Raw genomic sequence first — 20,201 nt, forward strand, 5'->3', positions numbered from 1 at the left:
TCTGGGTCTCCCAAATGGGTAGCAGACTCAGCTACTTGAAATATCACCTGCTGCTAAAAGTAAATGCGAGTTCTTAACCACCTTCTGTGACCACCTCATTGACATTTCAATTTTATTTTATATACAACATATAACATACATAACATAACATGTTATACATAACATCATATCATCTTAAATTAAGGCAAACATGTGGTATTTAACCTTTTGGGATTGGCTCATTTCCCATTTTTGCTGATGGTATGTTGGAGCTTTTAATTGATCGGGATGATACTCTGCTGGCTCTGTCTTCAGACCAGAGAGGGTATACCTAAGAAGCCGTTGAACTTGACTGGACAATAAGATGCTGGACTCTATGTTTGGTATATGCTTGCAATGGGGGAATCTCAACTGAACTTGAACTGTGATTATGCAACAAGGTGGAGGAATCCACCATGGTGGGAGGGTTTGGGGAGGGGTGGGGAGAACCCAAGTACCTATGTAACTGTGTCACATAATACAATGTAATTAATGAATTAGAAATAATAAATAAATAAAAAAAGAAAAAAAAAGAAATATCACCTGCTGCTTTCCAGGGCATGCATTAGTAAGAAGGTAGAATCAGCCATGAGACTAGGACTCACACCTGGACAGTAGTGCAAAACCAGTAGTAATTTTCCACTTTTCAAAGGATTATTTCATTAAAAGATTACCTTAACTAGAGAAATAATTATATACTTAGTTTTTCTTGTGCATAGTATTAACCCACAAGTGTCTAAGAAATATGAGTACAGGTCCTGGTGCGATAGCCTAGCAGCTGAAGTCCTTACCTTACATGTGCCAGGATCCCATATGGGCACCGGTTCATATCCCAGCAGCCCTGCTTCCCATCCAGCTCCCTACTTGTGACCTGGGAAAGCAGTTGAGGATGGCCCAAAGCTTTGAGACCCCGCACCCATGTGGGAGATCTGGAAGAGGCTTTTGGCTCCTGGCTTCGGATTAGCTCCGCTTTGGCTGTTGCGGCTGCTTGGGGAATGAATCAGTGGAAGGAGAATCTTTCTGTCTCTCTGTCTCTGTGTAATACATAGCCTGGAGTCCTTTTTGAGATCTTGTGGAGTTGAAAAGCGTAAGATACAGAATGATCAGAAGGTACATGTGAAACCTGGAAGAAATCTGAATGCTAGTGGATAGGGGTGTGTGTGTTTTGGGGTACACATATGCACATGTCCATGTGCAGGAGATTAGTTAGTCCCAAGAAGAGAAGTATAGCATCAAGGGCCTGAGAATCTTTAAGGCTCACTCTGTTCAGCACCTAGCAGGTGTTTAGGGCCATGACTCTGAAGAGTGATCTGTGAGCTAGCTCTGTGTCACTCAACTCAGAAGCTGATGAGTTATTAAGTGCAGATCCTGGCCCTACTTCCAATAGTGGTGCAAAAGACCAGCTCCCCAGGAAAATCTTGATCATAGCTGGGTTTGTTGAGCGTTTCTCTGGAACACCCCAAGAGAAAATTCCCACCTTCTAATGACTTTAACTTCCACTGTTTCTGATTTCCAGACATGGAGACATATTCATGAATCACACTGAAAACTGGATTGGCTCTCAGTACAAGAAAGTTGTGTACCGGGAGTATACAGATGGAGAATTTGTGGAAATCAAGGCCCGACCACCGCGAGAACAACACTTAGAACTCCTGGGTATGACATAGAGTTCTACTGTCAGTCCCAAGCAGACACTTGCACACACACACACACACACACACACACACGCACACGAGCCTGAGAGAGGAATCCAACTGTTTTTATCCAAACTGTGGCATCTTCCAGCTCTGCCTTCCCAGGGCACAGACTGTGTGTTCAGTTCAGACAAGGAATGGTTGCAGAGAGACTGTTAATAACATGCCAGGGGAGTCCACATGATTGGGGCAGACCAGGTTTCTTTCCAACCCCTCTGCTGGGTCAGAAAACTCTAATTTGAAACAAGTTACTGCTTCCAAGCATCAGGCAATGCTTTCTTAACTTCTTCAAGATCCCAAATTATCCAACCACAGTGCTGTACCAATCCAATATAAAAATAACCGGGACAAAAGAGGAATTGCTGATTTGAGATAGATGCCAAAGGGAGAAAGGGTAGTTTCAGTCAAGAGGCTTGATTCCTGGCCTTCTCAGACCCCTCCAGGGCTTTCAGAAGCCCAGCTGCCTGACCTGGCCATCAGACAAGCTCTTCCTGTTTTCTTTCCCCCACTCGTCCTCACCGGTGAATCACCAGACCATACCCCATCTTGAACATACAACCTTAAAGTTGACGATCCTAGAATACTTTTTGGAATTCTTTTTCTGCTTTTAAATGCAAAGGGCAGTTACAGGAACAGTATGGCTTTACCTGGTGCAGTTCAGGATAACAGTAAGGCACCATGGCTCCTAGCTGGATCTGTATACCTCATCCTGCCAGCCCCACTAACACTGGCATGGGATCTTGTTTATCCACCATGTGAGTGAGTCAGCCCTGAAGGAGCAGTCTTCCTCTGAGTGGTGTAGAACAATGGAACTCTGAACAAAGGCACTGATGCTGCTGGTGGGGGAGGGGAGAGAGAGCCCTGGTTGGATTCTATTCAGTGAAACACGCAAGTGAGTGATTCCATGAGAATCAAGGCCAGAAGCACTTCAACCAGGGGAGGGTGAGCTTAGCCACATGGTTCTCTGCTGAGCTAGAACTGCTCCAGGGACACAGGGCAGGCACCTCTTGGCACATATCTGTTCCCAGTGGCCTGTTGCGCTGCAAATCAGAAAGTGCTTGCTCCTGATCACCAGTCCACAAGGCACGTACAATTGCCATGGTAATGAGTTTCTAAATAATGATTTTAATTTGTAACTATATTAGAATTTACTCTTGAAGTTTCCTGGCTTTGGTTATTTTCAGACACTTCCTAATTCATGCTAATTGGTTTTTTCTGAAGAGAGTAATAGCCTAGCAAATTTTAATTTTATTTATGCCTTCAAGTGGAATCTTCAGAAAAGCTATTAGAACCATGGCTTATATCAGGAATGAATAGACAGATGAGGCCAGACCACTGACTGTGAGTGACTCTCTGTGGATGCCCAAGAGAAAAGCACAGGAGTCAGGTCTGAGGTGCTTCCAAAGTTGAGATCCTGATGAACATGAAGCAAGCCCCAAGGAGCCGTTGGGAACACAAAGCTCCATCCATGTGGGGTGTACGTGTCATGAGCGCTGCAAGAGGAGAGGCTCAGACCTGCCAGGCAACATCCCATGGGCATGTTGACACTGGCTCTCCCCAGTTGGCTTGGAGCTCATTTCCGCTGGCACCAAGGCAGCCTGCTTCCAATGGAAATGTGCAGATGTGACGATCTAAGAGGGCGGGTCTGCTCCAGGACTGTCTGTTGAGAAAGAGTTGCAGACATGCCTTGGTGAAATCATTGTCTAGATCATAAATCAATGTATGCTTTTATTTCTCCCTGACTTTGTACATGTTGCTTCACTGGATCCCCCTCCTCCTTCTATTTGCCAAATGATGAGCAATTTCAGGTTTATCCAAGATCATATACATGGGGATTATAACTACAATACCATATCATGTGGCTATGGCTTTCTCTGCAATTATTTCTGAACCATCTTAACAAGTTAAGCATTTATTTAGTACTTTGTTTCAAAGTACTAAAATAGCCACTTAACACACATGATCTTCTTTAAGCTTTATTATAACGCTATGAGAAAAGTGTTAGTGATCTCACTTTTGAGAAAGATGATATGAGTTAACCAAGACCCCCCTTGTAAGTGACAGAGACATTCTTGAAATCTAGGTTGGTCCCACCATCAAACACTACATAGCATGTAATTCAAAACAATACTGTCCTTGAAAGGAAAAATAATCTAAGGAAGAAGTTAATTTTTCTGTTTTGCTTTGTTAAATAACTGCATTTAAATTGCATCGGTGTTGGAAAGAGCAATGATAATGCACACAGGATTGTTTGCCTTCAGGCCCAATGATTCACGCTGAGGTGGGCGACTCCATCCTGATCATATTTAAGAACAAGGCCAGCCGGCCCTACTCCATCTCAGCCCAGGGTGTAGAGGACATGGACAGTGGGAAGCGACTTCAGGTGCCTGTCACACAGCCAGGTAAGTGACACTACAGATCTGCACTGTCCTGATGTAGGTACTAGCTTCATGGCTCTTCTCATCTCTGAGGAGTCTTTGAGAGCTTATCTTTAAGTCAGTGTGTTTCAGCAATCACCCAGTCACAGGATTCACTGCTGTGTCACTGTACGGGTTGTGGCAAATATACAGTGACATGTACCTACAATTTCAGTATCTCCGAGTTAGTTTCATTGTCTAAAAATTCTCAGGTTTGCCAATGTATTTTTCTTTCCATTCTCTTCTGGGAAACCACTGATCTTCATGCTGTCTCCATGATTTTGCTTTTCTCAGAATGCCATCAAGCTTGAATTATATACTATGTAAACTTTTTAAGGATTTTAGCAATTTTTAGTTATTTACTTGGCAGACAGGGTGAGGGCAAAGATGAAAGAGAAGGAGAAAAAGACAAGTGAAGCAGGGAAGTGGAAGGAGAGAGGGTGGGTGAGAGAGAGGACGAGACAGAGAAATGGTACTTCCGGCCGCCTGTGCTGGCCAGGGCTGGGCCAGGGCTGGGCCTGTGCTGGCCAGGGCTGGGTCAGGGCTGGGCCAGGGCAAAGCTGGGAGCCAGGAACTCAGTACACGTCTCCCATGTGAGTGCTAGGAAACCTATTGCTCGAGTCATCACAGTTCCCTCCCAGGATCTGTATTAATAGGAATCTGGACTCAGAAGCTGGGTCCAGAGATCCAAACCAGGCTCTAGAATGCAGCTGTCTTAGCCAGTGACTTAACTGCTAGGCTAAACACCTTCCCTTGGCCTTTTTAGGTTGATTTCTTTGCTAAATAATACATATTTTCATGGCCCAACAGCTCATTTCTTTTTCTCATTAAATAATATTCTGTTGTGTTTGTCCATTTGTACCATGTATTTGGCTGCAGAACATCTTGTTTTTTCTAAGTTTTGGTAATTATGAAGAAACCTACTATAAATAATCATGTGTGGGTATTGTATAGATACACTCAGCAGCTCCTTTGGGTAAATACTGAGGAACATAATTGCTAGGTCACACGGTAAGAATATGAATAATTGGGCCCAGCGCAGTAGCCTAGCGGCTAAAGTCCATACCTTGCACATACCGGGATCCCATAAGGGTGCCGGTTCGTGTCTTGGCAGCCCTGCTTCCCATTCAGCTCCCTGCCTATGTCCTGGGAAAGCAGTTGAGGATGGTCCAAAGCCTTGGGACCCTGAACCCATGTGGCAGACCCAGAAGAAGCTCCTAGCTCATGGCTTTAGATTGACTTAGCACCGACCATTGGGGCCACTTGGGGAGTGAATCAGCAGACAGAAGATCTTCCTCTCTGTCTCTCCTCCTCTCTCCAATTTAAAAAAATCTTAAAAAAAAAGAATATGAAAAATTTTGTGAGAAACTTCCAAACTGTGTTCCAAAGTGGTTGTATCACTTTGCATTCTCATCAACAATGAAAGTCTTGCTGCTCCATATTTCTGTATTTGGCACTTTCTATTTTTATTATATTTTTGACAATCTTTATTTAGTTAATTAGGGTAAAAAGGTTCAAGGGCTACAGGAAAGTGGGTAAGACTATTATTTCCACATTGTTTCCTCATGTATCTGAGGTTAAGTGAGAAGCCCTACCTAATTTCCCACCCGCCCCAGGTCCCTGATGTGGGGCATACTCCTAGGGTCTTGCTCAAGTGAGTTTGAGAGTTCACCAGTTATGAATTGCTGCCAATCTCGCCACTCCAAGCATGATGAGGTCGTTGAAGAATCCACTGCTTGACACAGTCTATCACAGAGTCTCCGTTTGTCCAGTATTTTGCTGCCAAGATATGGCTGAGGTGGTTGATTGACTTGTTCTGTCCTCTGTCTTTTCATGGTTAGGGTTCTGAATCTGGCATTTTGATTGGGGAGATCCCCAAAGAAACTTTGAGGTGTTCCCATACAAGATTCTTGTATGTACTAGCAAGCACAGGGCCCGGCACAGTCCATAGCCCTGATCAGCTGGTGATTGCAATTGCTGGGTTGGTTCTGTTTCCAGCACTGTCTTCCACTGGAACCAGTGGGTGTTGCAGTTCAGCCTGGTTCTGCCCAGCACACATATAAGCCCTCACATAAGCCAGTGGGAGCTGCAGTCTAGTAGGAGCGACCCACAATAACCCCCACCAGGCCTGCCCCCTACCCTGGTTTGCCAATATGTGTGGCAGACTAGTCCAGTCTGTCCCACATCCCATTTGGCTCTCGTACATGTTGGTGGGTATTGAAGCTTAGTTCTATCTAACCAGCTCCACTATCCAGCCCTCATGGATGTTGTTGAGCGCCTCTCTGTCTAGCCACCCCAGCCCCTGTCCTAGTTTTCATGCCCTCGTGGGAGTGATAACCCAAGAAGGAGGAGATATTTGGCATTTTCTATATTTTGGATTTTTATGTACAATGGTATGACATCAGTATTTTAATATTCATTTCCCTAACAACATGTGATGCTGACCTGACCTCTATACTCACTTGCCATCTGCGCATCTTCTTTGGTGAGGTGTCTGTTTAGGTCTACTTAGATTTCTATTTAGGTCTATTTCAAAATCATATTGTTTTCTTGTTGATTTTTGAGAATCCTTGGTTCATTTTGGATAATAGGCCTGCATCAACGGTGTTCTTTACAAATCTTTTGTTTAAATGTGTGACTTGTCCTCTTCTTCTTTTGAGTTTTCTATTTTAATGGAATCATGCTTATTCAGAGTCCAGGCTCTCTGATGCAGAATGTAGGCGTCTTAAACAGTAGTTTAGTTACTAGGCACCTTTTTATTGTTTCATATAATCCTTACAACAATCAGGAAACTAGGATGACCAGATCACTTTATATGTAAGGAAACTAAACATCAATGAAGAATAATAGCTTGGCAAATGTTGCTAAATGGAAAGGCATAGGTTTGAGATTAGAACTAGATCTCTCTCTGATTATATCTGGTTCTGACGTACTCACTTGAAAAGCTCTCAAAAAAAAAAAAAAAAATACTGGGCCCGGCACAGTGGCCTAGCAGCTAAAGTCCTCGCCTTGAAAGCCCCGGGATCCCATATGGGTGCAGGTTCTAATCCCGGCAGCTCCATTTTGCATCCAGCTCCCTGCTTATGGCCTGGGAAAGCAGTTGAGGACGGCCCAATGCATTGGGACACTGCACCTGTGTGGGAGACCCGGAAGAGGTTCCTGGTTCCCGGCTTCGGATCAGCGCAGCACCGGCCCATTGCGGCTCACTTGGGGAGTGAATCATCGGATGGGAGATCTTCCTCTCTGTCTCTCCTCCTCTCTGTATATCTGACTTTGTAATAAAATAAATAAATTAAAAAAAAATGAATAGTACTGCCTGAGTCCCCAACCCCAGTACTCCAGTTTTATTTGATTGGAGTGAGGCCTGTGCAGTGAAAGCTTAGAATTCCTTGGTGATACAACTATAAGAGGCCAAGGCTCTTGATGCTTAAAGTGTATTCCAAGATAGGCCTCAGACAGGTGACACAAAATTTGAATAGGAAAAACAGTTAGGCATAGAATATGTCTTATTCCCTGAAAACAAAGTTGTTGCCAAATGAAAACAGGCAAACTAGAGGGAAGGTTTGAGTCTGAGATGATAAAATTTCATTTTAAGATCATAGAAATCAAAATGCATGCTTAAAAAGAGATCTTCTAACCAGCAGATGACTCTTTATAGCAACAAATATTGGCCAAAATGTATAAATATTGAATGTATTTTGCCATGTCCATTATACAGAGCCAATCTAACACTAGTAAATTTTTTCCATTTCTTATTTATTTCAGGAGAAATAAAAACTTACAGATGGAATGTCCCTAAAAGATCTGGTCCAGGACCCTCTGATCCCAATTGTATCCCATGGGTTTACTATTCAACAGTAAACTTTGTGAAGGTAAAGCTGAGAGAGCAACCAAAATGCTTAACGTAATCTGACTGTAAGTTGACTAAGTATGTCACCGCAACTCGGGTTGTATATGTGAAAGGGACTCCAGGTATAGACTCCTGGCCAAATCCAGTCATGCCCACTCATTAGTATTGTTTATGGTGGAGTGAAATAGTTAAGTAATTGTAAAATCGAAGGTGTGGCCACAAAGTAAAAGTATCTTGTGCTTTACACATGCACATACACAGACACACAGTTTGTTGATCCTTGATTTGAAGGCTGGCAGATAAAGACAAATGAATGTTTAAATTACCAGATTTAGAACTTACAGAGTATGGAGCAAAAGAAGATAAGTAAGGATAAAACCATAAAGTGAAAGTATCTTACAATTAATTATTGATGGTGCTGAATATGTAGAATCTATTAATTTTAAATTTATTACTATTGCTACCAGGGCCCAAGGAAAGAAAGCATATTGTTAACAGTAACTGAAAATGTAAGACTATTAAAATGATGAATATGCTATTTTATAAAGGCAAAGATTCTATACTGAGTCAGATCTGTATACGTAAAACAACTACTGTTTTTTATTGTATGTCATAAGTCAAAGTCCAAACTAAAGTCATATCCTATATAATATGTCAGCATGTCCAGTCTGGAAAAGTAGAAGATTCTCTTAATTGTCCTTTCAGACACTATATGACTTGTATTGATATCCTTCAGTACTGGACAAGCTAGACTTTTGGAGACAAATATGCAAGACTCCTGAAAAAGTAAACATATTAGAATTGTGGGAGACTCATATTTGCTTGTTTATTCATTCATGCATTCTGGTAAATACTTCTTTGAGTGTTTCTTATATGCAAATAACGAAATACTAGTAAGGATGCAAACAGTCTTGCCTTGAAGAAATTTATATTGCTCTGGGGGAAAATAGCGCATGTCCCCACTTATAACTATAATGCAACTCTGAACTTGGTGAGCTCTATAGGAGCAGTAGGTTATGGAAGGTGCCAACAGAGGTTTTGAAAAAAGGGTCTGGGGAGAGAGAATATCATTAGCAAAGCTGAAGACAGGGAACTAGAAGGTGTGTTTGAGAGAAGCATGGAGAGTCCCACTTGAGTATCAGGTAGGGAAGCAACGGGGAAAGCTAATCCAGAAAGGGCACTGGGGGCCACATAGAGGGACTTAGGACCTATCCATGATTTGAAGTTTATTTTGTAGACCACAGAAAGTCTCTGAAGAGTTCCAGATCTGGAGGTGACAAGATTAATCAGACAGTGGTCAACGAAATGAGTGAAAGATAAAGTGAGTCTGACTGCAGAGAGGAACTGAGTTCTAGTAGAGTATGCAGAATTAGGAGCCTGCAATAGAGTGGTGGAGGGTGGCATATGGTGAAATTGTTTAGTGGCCTTCTAATTCAGTGCATTTTTCTTTCAGGATACGTACAGTGGTTTGATGGGTCCTCTAATTACCTGTCGAGAGGGAGTGCTGAATGAAAAGGGAAGAAGGAGTGATGTCGACTACGAGTTTGCACTCTTGTTTTTGGTGGTAGATGAGAATGAATCCTGGTACCTGGATGACAATATTAAGAAATATCTCAACAAAGATCCACGAGACTTTAAGCGCAGTGAAGATTTTGAGGAGAGCAACAAAATGCATGGTACATTAGGAATTTACAGAGACCGTTGTTAAGATTAGTTTGGAGAAATTCCTATAATGGCAGAAGGCTTGCATCTGCCTTCTCTGAGCCTTTCCTCCTTCTCAGGGGTACCCAGACTGCACAATGTGTTCTAGAGCTTTCTTTCAGAGTGACTCAGCTTGATTGGCTTGATGGCAGAAAGTCAGTAAGATCTTGAGCAAACTTTTTAGGGAGCAACTATCTCTGAATGCTACAATGTACACTTTAATACTGGGAAATAATTCTTTAAAAATAGATCTACACCCATTGGTATATTTATGTAAGAATGCAACATAACTTTTGCTTGATCACATTCAAGGGTCTGGTTCAGTTGTGCCTGGAACATGAAAGTCTGGCTCCAAATTTCTGTTTCAGTGGATCTGCATTATTTAACTCTATGTAATTTCAGGCGATTTGGAGTAATGTGCTCAAATTGACACATCCATCCATTCTCACCAAATTCTACTTTTGCCCCAAACCATGCAAAAAGACAGCCTTTTCTCAAGGTCACAAAAACAGTTGCCATTAGGGATAAGAATAGAGTAGCATGACGTCTGATTTGGCTACTTCGGTGCTTCCCAGTCTTGTTACTTTCTCCTGAAACTTTCCCCTTCGCTCTCCATTTCTAATGAATATCACTCATTCAGACGTGTCGTGATACGTAGGATGAAAAGTTAATAAAATAGTGGAGGGGTCAGAATCACAGTATGGAAATTCAGCTTGCTCTTGCCATTGCTAACACTTGGTTCACCCTGTGTAATTTCATGCTTTTCAAAATTGAACTAAACTGAAAGCTAGCAAAATATTAGCACAATACCTTCTAATTAATTCAGTTTTGATTTACATAATGTTAATTCTTTGTTCTTCAATCAACTCCTCTCTAGAATGTCTGTGTCTACTCACCCATGAGCCTGTGATCCATTTCCTAAAGAGATTATACTGAATAAACAGGCACACACTGTTATTCCAAATGTTGCTAAATCACAATTTCACTTTTCTGGCTGTCTTTGCAGAAAGATTTCATAGTTACATGTATTCTGGGCCTAAAATGTTAGGAATATTGATAGGCACAAGTGAGGGCAGATACACATATTGATGATCTAAAGATCTTGAGCCCATTCTAAAACCAAATGAAGTAGTGAGCGTGTCTTCTCACTAACAAGCAACTTCTTTTCACCCTATTAGCCATTAATGGGAAGATTTTTGGGAATCTTCATGGCCTCATAATGAATGAAGACACAATGACAAACTGGTATTTGTTAGGCATAGGAAGTGAAGTGGACATCCACACCATCCATTATCATGCCGAGAGCTTTCTCTTCAAGGTGAGTATGCGGAAAACATGTTGGAGAAGACTTTTTGAACTAACAGATTGATTGTCTTTCTAACAGGAAATATTACATGGCAATAATGTTTGTGAAACATGATGGTGCTGTGTATTACAGGATGGACCAGAGTAATGTACTATACCCTTTTTTATATTTGTTAAGATGTATATGTTTGCATCTGTTGTTAAGATGGTAAGAATCTAAATAAGAGATAAGAGTTTTCTCCCCAGTTACAGCGTGATTCTGACCACCACCTTGGCAATTGTCCTTTTCTCATTTTATTATTTTTTTTCTTTTCTGATTAGCTGGCAGAACAGCCCTTTCCAGTAAAGGAGATATTTTGAATTCCGACTTGGGACCCCATACTTTATCTTGACTTTTGCTCTAGCAAACTAGGCTGGACCAAATGTTACCCACCTTGTACTCTCTGCTTTCAAGTTGTACCACGTGGGTGGTGCTGGCGGTATGCAGAATCACCTGTTTGTAGAACAGATTATAAACTCCACCCAGACATGCTGAATCAGACTCTATGGATAAAGTCCAACTAGTCAGGCCTGGCACAGTGGCCTAGTGGCTAAAGTCCACACCTTGCACATGCTGGAATCCCATATGGGCACCAGTTCTTATCCTGGCAACCTGCTTCCCATCAAGCTCCATGCTTGTGGTCTGGGAAAGCAGTGGAGGACGGCCCAAAGCCTTGGGACCCTGCACCTGCATAGGAGACCCTGAAGGGGCTTTGGGCTCCCAGCTTTGGATTGGCTCAGCTCCATGTGTTGTGGCCACTTGGGGTGTGACTCGGCAGATGGAAGATCTTCCTCTCTGTCTTTCCTCCTCTCTGTTCTGGTTTTCCAATAAAAAATCTTTTTAAAAAGATCTTTATTAAAATATATATTTACAAGGGGGCTTACTTAGATTTTTGAAACTCAGAACGTAACAAAAAAATTAAGAACAATGCATTGTATATACATATTCCTGATAGTAAGCAATTAACATTCCTTAGAAAATGTATAGAATGCTTAATTCTCTAGATGTTAATAAAAATATTCTTTGAAGGATTGATTTGTTTTTTCCACAAGGCCACCAAGTCTACATTCAGTCAAGAAAGGGTCAGATAGTCCAGCTCTGATTCAGTTTCTCTGTCAGGAAGCACAGGGTTGACATAGGCCTTCTCTTTGTAAGTTGAACTAGTCTGCTGTCTCAAATTCTTAGTGCTGATCACAAGAAAGTGGAATAGAAAATAGTGGCAATATTTAATTTGTGGAGGAAACCAGAATTGTTTTTTTTCTAACTAAGCAGGGATAAATAGTGGTTTTAATAAAATATCTGATATATTCTCCCATTTTTATATTTTAAAATCATTTAGGACAACATATGACAATTTCAGATTACATGGTTATGCTATTTTTGACAAGTTGGCTTTTGCAACACATATTTTAAAAACTGGTAAATAAAAATTCACAAATTACACTTAAATTGTAAGTGTATATTTAAGTTTAGATACTAAATATTAAATATTCAGGTGCCCAAATAATTTGTATTACATTAGGCTTATCCTACTTCTTGTACAATTCTGATAAATATATACAGTGATGCAAATAACATTAATGAAACTATACAACACTTCCATCACCTCCCCACCCCCAATTTTTCCCTTGTCACTCTGATATCAACCACTTTCCTATGGTCAACACCTGGCAACCACTGATTTGGCCTCTGTCTCTTAGCTTTTTCTGAAATGTCTTATGGAAATCATACAATTTGAAGCAGTTACTGTCTTGCTTGTCTCATTAAGTATAAGCGTTTGAATTGCATTCCTCTTGCTATCATGCGGTTTAATTTTTGCAGATAGATAAATCTTACCGAGAAGATGTGTATGATCTCTTTCCTGGGACCTTCCAAACCATTGAACTCTTTGCGGATCACCCAGGGACATGGCTGCTCCATTGTCATGTGTCTGACCACATCCATGCTGGCATGGAGACAACCTACACCGTCCTCCGAAACATAGGTACTGTTGTCTATCAGTGACATTAGATGATGGCATCAAGCTTCCTTTAGACACTGAAAACAAGAGACTTAAGAAAAACCCAGACACAGCCCTCTAGAAACTCAGTGTCAAGTAAGAGAAACAGATACGTAAATATGTGACCATAATAGAGTATGTTATGTGCTACAACGGAGGAGTCAGTGGCAGTAACAGGAGGGAATAGTTGAACGTTCAGAAATGAGAGCCAAAGTAACAGAGGCTGTGACGCGCAACATGGTTCCCAGTGGATGAGCAGAAACTGGAAAGGTGGGTGGGAAGAGAAAGCAGGTGCACAAGAATGAACCTAGGTAAGTTTCCAAGAAAGACTGGCAGATGCTAGTGAGGCAAAGTGCTTACTGGAGAAGTGAAACGACTCATATCAGGGAAAGAATCTCCCTTTGAAGTTTATTAAAAAAAAATCAGTCTGTCTTCTTTGTTCAGATAACAGGGTTCCTTACTCTACCAAGTCTCCCTCGGGAGGAGCACCGCATGCAGACACAGTGTCTCCCAATGGTAATGATGGTCTCTTTCACATTGTGCGTGTCAATGTATCTCTATTTGATTCTTCAGGGAAAGGCATGTACCTGACATCTCACTCTCTTCCACAGAACAACCTGGCACGGGGATGCTGTATTTCTTCGGCAGGAATCTGGGTCCGAGAGGAGCCAAGGCAGCCTTGGTTATCCTTTTCATCATAGGACTCTTCCTCCTGATAGCCACTGTGGCTCTCTTCCTCCGACTCCGCTCCGTGAGGAGTCAGGTGGCTTACCAGGAAGTACAGACTTGTGCACTCCCCACTGATGCTCTGTGAAACATCTGGTCTTGCTAGGCAGGAAGCCGGGAGGATCCCTAGCTGAAGAGCAGCCAGCAAAGAAACACTGGACCAAGGCTTTTTCACCAAGAAAGTCTGACAGCATATCCTGGGGTCAGGTTTCTGATCTTCTGGAACATCATTCAAACTAACCTGCTTTTATTTATTTATTTTCAAATGGGCTGTGAATAGTCCTCAGGTATACAAGAAAAGGAGAATGTGTGGGACTGACTGAAAAAAGCCAATGCTTAGTCTGTTCTCTAAACAAATTTGTTGAAGTAGGAGATGCTCTGAAAGACATTTTATATATGCCATCTTTCATACTGCTTACACACAATGCTCCCTCAGCTGATTATCAAGATCTCTAAGTGCACAACTTCTAGAGTTTTAGTGCTTCAGCACCTCACCGCAACGGCACAATCCTGTTATGTGAGATGCTTCCTTTAGTTGTACTGGGGAAAAAAATCACTCTCTAAAGTCTTCATGTAAATGTCTTAGTTAGAAGTCACTGACAGAAGTGTACCAAATGAAGTTTCTTGAGGCTTTATCCAGCTCTTCCGGCCTTTTCTCCTCTATAGAAATAGCCTGTTCACTGTCACAAAGGCACTGTTACAAGCATTAAGAAGCAAATTGCTGCTGTTCCTATGCAAACCCGTAGAAATACTTCAATGTTTACAACTCTCTTCATGTTATATGTTTTCATAGTGTGATTTCATGGCAAGGTTTGTTTTCTCCAAAACCAACCGCAGAATCTGTATTTCCATTTCAGTTGATGTCTGACCCTGGGTCAGACAGCCCCTCGGGCAGGTGAGTGTGCAGCTCTCCCAAGGGAGGAAAACAGCAGTGAGCCTGAGCTTGATCTTGAGTTTAATTCTTTCCAAGTCTCCATTCTTTGGCACAACACCAACCTAATCAGTGAGAAACCGCAGGAGGAATTCATCAAAGCAGCTGACTGGGCTGGTAGAGAGGGTATGTCTCAATGATAGATTCCAGACCCTCTCTTTAAAAGCCCCTTGGGGGAGGAGACAACAAAGGCAAGAAAATGCCAGAAATGGAGTCTCGCTGGCACTTCTGAAATCATTAAATCAGCTTTTGCAATACAAAAATCAAATACTGAACAACAAATTTCAACCTTTTATGAGAATCCACACTCTCTATAGGCAAGCCTAGACTTTAGGTGTAAGATAGATGAAACCAACATTGTTTACACTAGGCAGAGAAATTGCTCTTAGCTCAGGGTAAGATGGGATGCTAATGTCAGATGAATGATGTTAGTGCACCTGCCTTAGCTGTAGGTCATTTGAATGTCCAGGTGGATGAGTAGGACCTAATAAGTACTCTGGTGGAGGGACCTTTCACACTTTCTCAGCTCTTCATCTGGGTGAGGGAAAATGGGTAATTTGATAGAAGCTATCCTCTTATTTAGAACAGAATGCAAATACTAACAGTTCAGTTCATGGTCTGCTTGACTGCCATATCAATCAGGGTATCCAAAGGATTTTGAATCTCAGCGTGTTAACCACTGGCAATGTGATTGTGTAGTCCACACTCTACAGTTTTCATACATGTGTAGACTGTGTAATTACATAACAATGAATCTGATACATGTCTTATTTATTACTCATCTTTAGTAAGACAACATGGTTTAGTTGTAAGGTTTTTTTCCTTTTTAGTTTATTTTTTTAATGAAAATGAAAATAAGGTAGTTTGCACCATTTCTCTTTTTAATAAAGTTTCACATATTATCAGATGGCTGTTTGCTTTTTTTTTCACTCAAAATTGCTTATCAGTAAACATGAAGGGGTCGTTGTACGAGAATTATCTTTTAAATGCATGTATTTAGCCACTAAGACCATGCTAGTTTTAGTTTCTAGAGGAAGTGAGGTAAAATACTCTTCCAACAAATAACATTTTGTCCTCATTTTCTCCACAGCCATTACACAGTTCTTCATTTTTGGCATATCGTGAGAAAGTCAACTCTACCCTAATTGATGCACACCTTCTCCTGTCCTTACTACGGGGGAGGTATCCTTTCTCCTAGCATATCCAGGTTCTCCACTTGGCTTTGAACCTCATCCTGCTTACTTTTTAAAGGACTTCATTCTCCCAGTTATCATTGTTTTGCACCTTCTGCACCATTTCAGTGTCAGCCATAAACACAGAAACTGGTAGGCTGTCTGTGTTCCTCTAGCATATCCTCTAACCCAGGGTCCCTTCCATTGGTGACAGACGGTGAAGAGCTGTCTACTGCCTGAACCACGTCAGCCCATACTTTACTCAGTATTCCAATGGCTTGCAATTCAGCGTGTCTATCCCTTGCAACCCAGTTTGCTGTTGTCAAGAACACCAATCAGGATGAACTTCCCAGTGTTCCCCTCCGCCCCCTCCCTCTTTACTCAACCTCTCAGTAGCCATGCCAACTCCTTCTCTTTGCACTCCTCTAGCCCCCGGCTCTGCAGTCTGGCTTCCTGCCCACCTTCCTTCTTTGTGCACTGCTGTTCCTTCAGCCTCTCTTGCCCTTGTCCTACGTGTGACAAATGTTAGCATGCTCCAGAACTCAAAACTGGGGCCTTATCTCTTTCTTACTATTTGTAGCAGACTGTGTAATGTACCCAATCATTCTATACCCCAGGCCTCAAAGTTATGAATGTTATATGGCAAAAGAGACATTAAAGGATTTAGGGACTAGAGGCTAACTCTGGACTCTCCAGTTCGGCACTAACAGGAATCGCCAGTAATGCTGTAGAATTGCTGCAGAGAGAGATTTAACTATGGGAGAAGCCAATGTAGCTGCTGAAGGAAGATGCCAGGCTGCTGACTTTGGAGATGCAAGAAGGGAACTCATGGAATGCAGTTCTAGAAGATGGAAAAGGCAAGAAGATGCATTTTCTTCTCGAGGAAGTTAGCCTTGCCAGCACCTTAAACTGATTTCAGTTTCTGAACTGTGGCAGTAGAACTGGGCTTCAGATTCTTAGGTCTTGTTTAAGCAAGATCATTACTGTGGTCCCCTCTTTGCTGTCACTCTCCAAGCTGCCCACACAGTCCCAGTGTTCTTCCAAATCATATCACTTCCTCAGTAAAGAAGTCTCTGCCTTTTCATTTCAATTTAATAGCATCCAAATTCTTGGGACTGGGGTTGTGGCATAGCGGGCTAAGCCACTGCCTGCATCACCAGCATCGCATATGGGTGCTAAGTCCTAGCTGCTCCACTTAGCTGCTAATGGCCTGTAAAAAGCCATTAGATAGCTCAAGTTTTGGGGCCCCTGCACCCTCATGGGAAACCTGGATGGAGTTCCATGCTCCTAGCCTCATGGGAAACCTGGATGGAGTTCCATGCTCCTAGCCTCAGTCTGGTCCAATCCCTGACTGTTGCAGTAATTTGGAGAGTGAACAAGTAGCTGAACAATTCTGTCTCTCCTTTGTCTTGTAACTCTACCTTTCAAATAAATAAATCTTTAAAAAAAATAAAGAAAATGGTATGTGACTCTTTACCTTGGTTGATAGGTCTCAGCCTGATTTGGTTCATGTTTGTGTCTCTCTTTGCTCCATTCTACTATGCCCTGTGGGCTCAGGGGCTTGGCATATGCTGTTCCCTGTCCTGGAATGCTCTTCCTGGGCAGCAGTCAATCTGTTGGCTGGCCTCCCTAGTTCATATATGAACTGTCCAGACTGCCCTTCCAAACGGATATCCTTCCACTGCAATCTGCTCTTCCCACCACTTCTTCTAGCACTTAGCCACGGGGCATGCTCATTTTAAATGCTTGTTTTTCATCTGCCTCTGAGTTAAATGTGGCCTCTGTGGAAGCCAGGACCCTGAACCTGTTTTGCTCACTGCTACATTCCAACATAGACCACAGTACTGACCCATGATCATTGCTCAGTACATATTTGTTGAGTGAACGAAAATATAAACAGTCTATGAGCTTGACCATTTTGCCTCTGACTCTTCTGGTTGCAAAGACCTGTATGCGAATGCCAAGGATCTCAAACGAGCAAAATGGAGCTCTGTGAGAGTGCGCAGAGAGATCTACAAGATGCCTCGGCCTCTGGCTCCACCTCTGGACCCCCGCCCTCCCTCGCAATGACCATCGGGATCGCTTCGAAAACCCCTCACAGCAAACAAACAATCATACAAACTAAAAAAACCTAAAATGAATAGACAAACAACAGAAAGTAGAGCTTGGAATCTGACAGGAAAGAGCTGGCGTGGATTGGCTCATGCCTCGCTGGGGGGGACACAAAGATTAGTCACTCCTCACCATGGTGCTGAGGATTTTCCTGCACACCCCCCCCAAAAAAATGTTCTGCACCTTAAATGTCAACAAATATCTTGTTAGAGTTACAAGCCAGTCTAGATTATCCTAAAATCTGCCAAGATCAGCAAAATTATACTTCAACACAACAAATGGCTAAAATGAAATAGATACGAGACAACTGAATGGTACCTTATAGCCATTTTAAGGTATATAGCAGCCGGTCCTGTATATAAAATAAAATTGAAATGTCAATGAGCTAATCAGAGGTTGTGGTTAGGACTTGCTTTTTTTTTTTTTTTTAACATACTGGTTACTCAAAACCATGTCAATTCCATAATATTGCAAATTGCTGTTGATGTTATATTGGGACTCTTAATTGACTGGGATGATATTCTACCAGCTCTAACTTTGGACCAGAAATGGTCTCCCCAAGAAACTGTTCAACCCATCTGGACAATAAGTAGCTGGACTCTATGCTTGGTATATGTTTGCAAGGAAAGAATCTTGATTGAATTTGAACTGTAATACTGCATCAAGGTGGAGGAATCCACCAGGGGGGCGGGGAGGGGGTGGGAGGATTCCCAGAGCCTATGAAACTGTCACATAATGCAAAATAATTAATTAAAAAAAAAAGAAAATACAGAGAAACTAAAGAATAATTATGCTGAAACATACCTCTATCAATTAGGCCATTTAAATATAAAAATTTTGTGTAATCACGCCTTTTGCTCATACATCTGAGTAAAACATGTGTCTTAATATAATTATATATAAAAAAAAAAAGAGTTGCTGGTCAACAGTTGGGGGCAGAGTAGGCTTGGCAAGAGAATGTTAATGTAATCCCTGAAGGTATTTGATACTTACAATGAAATCATGTCATTAAAAAAACAAAAAAGGAACTCAGAAATTGTCTTAGCCACGAGTTGCTAAAGAACCAACACATAAACATAATTGGTATCCTAGATGGAATCCTGCAACAGAAGGATTTTAGTGGGGAGTTCAGGCATCTTTATAGGTATAGTTTGTTAATCGTAACAAAGGGGCCACACCAATGGAAGATATTGCTAATAAAACCTGCATGCAGGAATGGGGGTATTAAGGAATTCTCTGTCCCACCTGCCCAGTTTTTCTGTAACTTCAAAACTGATATTTAAAATGTGGAGGCTGTAAGTCTGTTTGTAATAAAAGCAGTGTTATCCAAACTTTTAGTTGACATGCCTGATCCCTGAGGCTGGTAATGAGAATTATCAAATGCCAAACACCTATGAAATTCAGCGAGCCCTGTCACATTTGATCTTCAAAACAAAATGGGGGAGGGGGGCGGGGAGTGGGTAAGGCAATATTGTTCTTATGTGGTGAATGAAGCAAGGAGGGCTTGGAGGTTTCCAGTGACACACATTGAGTGGTGAACCTGGGAGTTGAGCCAAGCCTCTCGCCTTCTCATTTCCTCCCAAAGAGGGGTCATGCAGCACTGTTTGATATCTGTAGTGGTGAAAAGGGTCCCTTATCTACCACGCCCTCCGTGCCACTCAAAGCCACAGCAGCGGTTTCAGCGCAGGCGAAATCTTGACGGCCTCTTCTCCAACCTGACCACTGCACTCCCTGCCTTTCGATCCATTCTTTTGGAGGATTGGTCATTCCAAAGTACAACTCTTTTTGTACCACTCCATTCCCAAAGTTCCCTAATCCCTGCCAGAAAAAAGCCAACACTGCCTTTCCTGGCCCCAGCCTTTGTGTCTTTGATTTCTCCCTCATCTTTCCTTCAGCTCTATTGGGAGTTTCTATTTCTTATTTCTTAATAAGCTTTCTTGCCAATTTTAAATTCATCATCATTCAACAGTACTTATTTATGGTTAATTGTGCCTGTACCTTATTGTTCTTAATTGTTATTATTTTACTAAGCGGTGAGACCGTTGAGGAAATGAGTTTGTTTCATTTTTGCGTCTCCATTCAGTGTTGAGAACTGCACCAACAAGTGGTGACTACTGTAACTGTGATTATTGGTAAGAAGAAAAACTGGCCAGAGTAACAGATGATTTTTGTATAGTATTTGTCAGTTTCCAGGTGCCATCCTGGATATCTCATAAGTTAACTCTTGTGACCCTAA

The 20,201-nt window shown here is 41.9% G+C and overlaps 1 protein-coding gene across 1 annotated transcript in view; it reads left to right on the top strand.

Annotated features, from left to right (window-relative positions):
• HEPHL1 (hephaestin like 1) overlaps positions 1–15,545 on the top strand; it is an 84,691-nt gene extending 69,146 nt beyond the window's left edge. The window contains exons 13-20 of the mRNA XM_004585173.4: positions 1,535–1,674; positions 3,974–4,114; positions 7,895–8,001; positions 9,433–9,655; positions 10,859–10,998; positions 12,847–13,009; positions 13,469–13,540; positions 13,636–15,545. Of these exons, the coding sequence (XP_004585230.2) occupies positions 1,535–1,674; positions 3,974–4,114; positions 7,895–8,001; positions 9,433–9,655; positions 10,859–10,998; positions 12,847–13,009; positions 13,469–13,540; positions 13,636–13,838 (1,189 nt within the window). The 3' untranslated portion in view covers positions 13,839–15,545. The remainder of the gene's footprint in view (positions 1–1,534; positions 1,675–3,973; positions 4,115–7,894; positions 8,002–9,432; positions 9,656–10,858; positions 10,999–12,846; positions 13,010–13,468; positions 13,541–13,635) is intronic.
• The last annotated feature ends 4,656 nt before the right edge of the window (positions 15,546–20,201 follow it).

Source organism: Ochotona princeps, chromosome 4 (assembly GCF_030435755.1).
Source record: "Ochotona princeps isolate mOchPri1 chromosome 4, mOchPri1.hap1, whole genome shotgun sequence".
NCBI lineage: Eukaryota > Metazoa > Chordata > Mammalia > Lagomorpha > Ochotonidae > Ochotona > Ochotona princeps.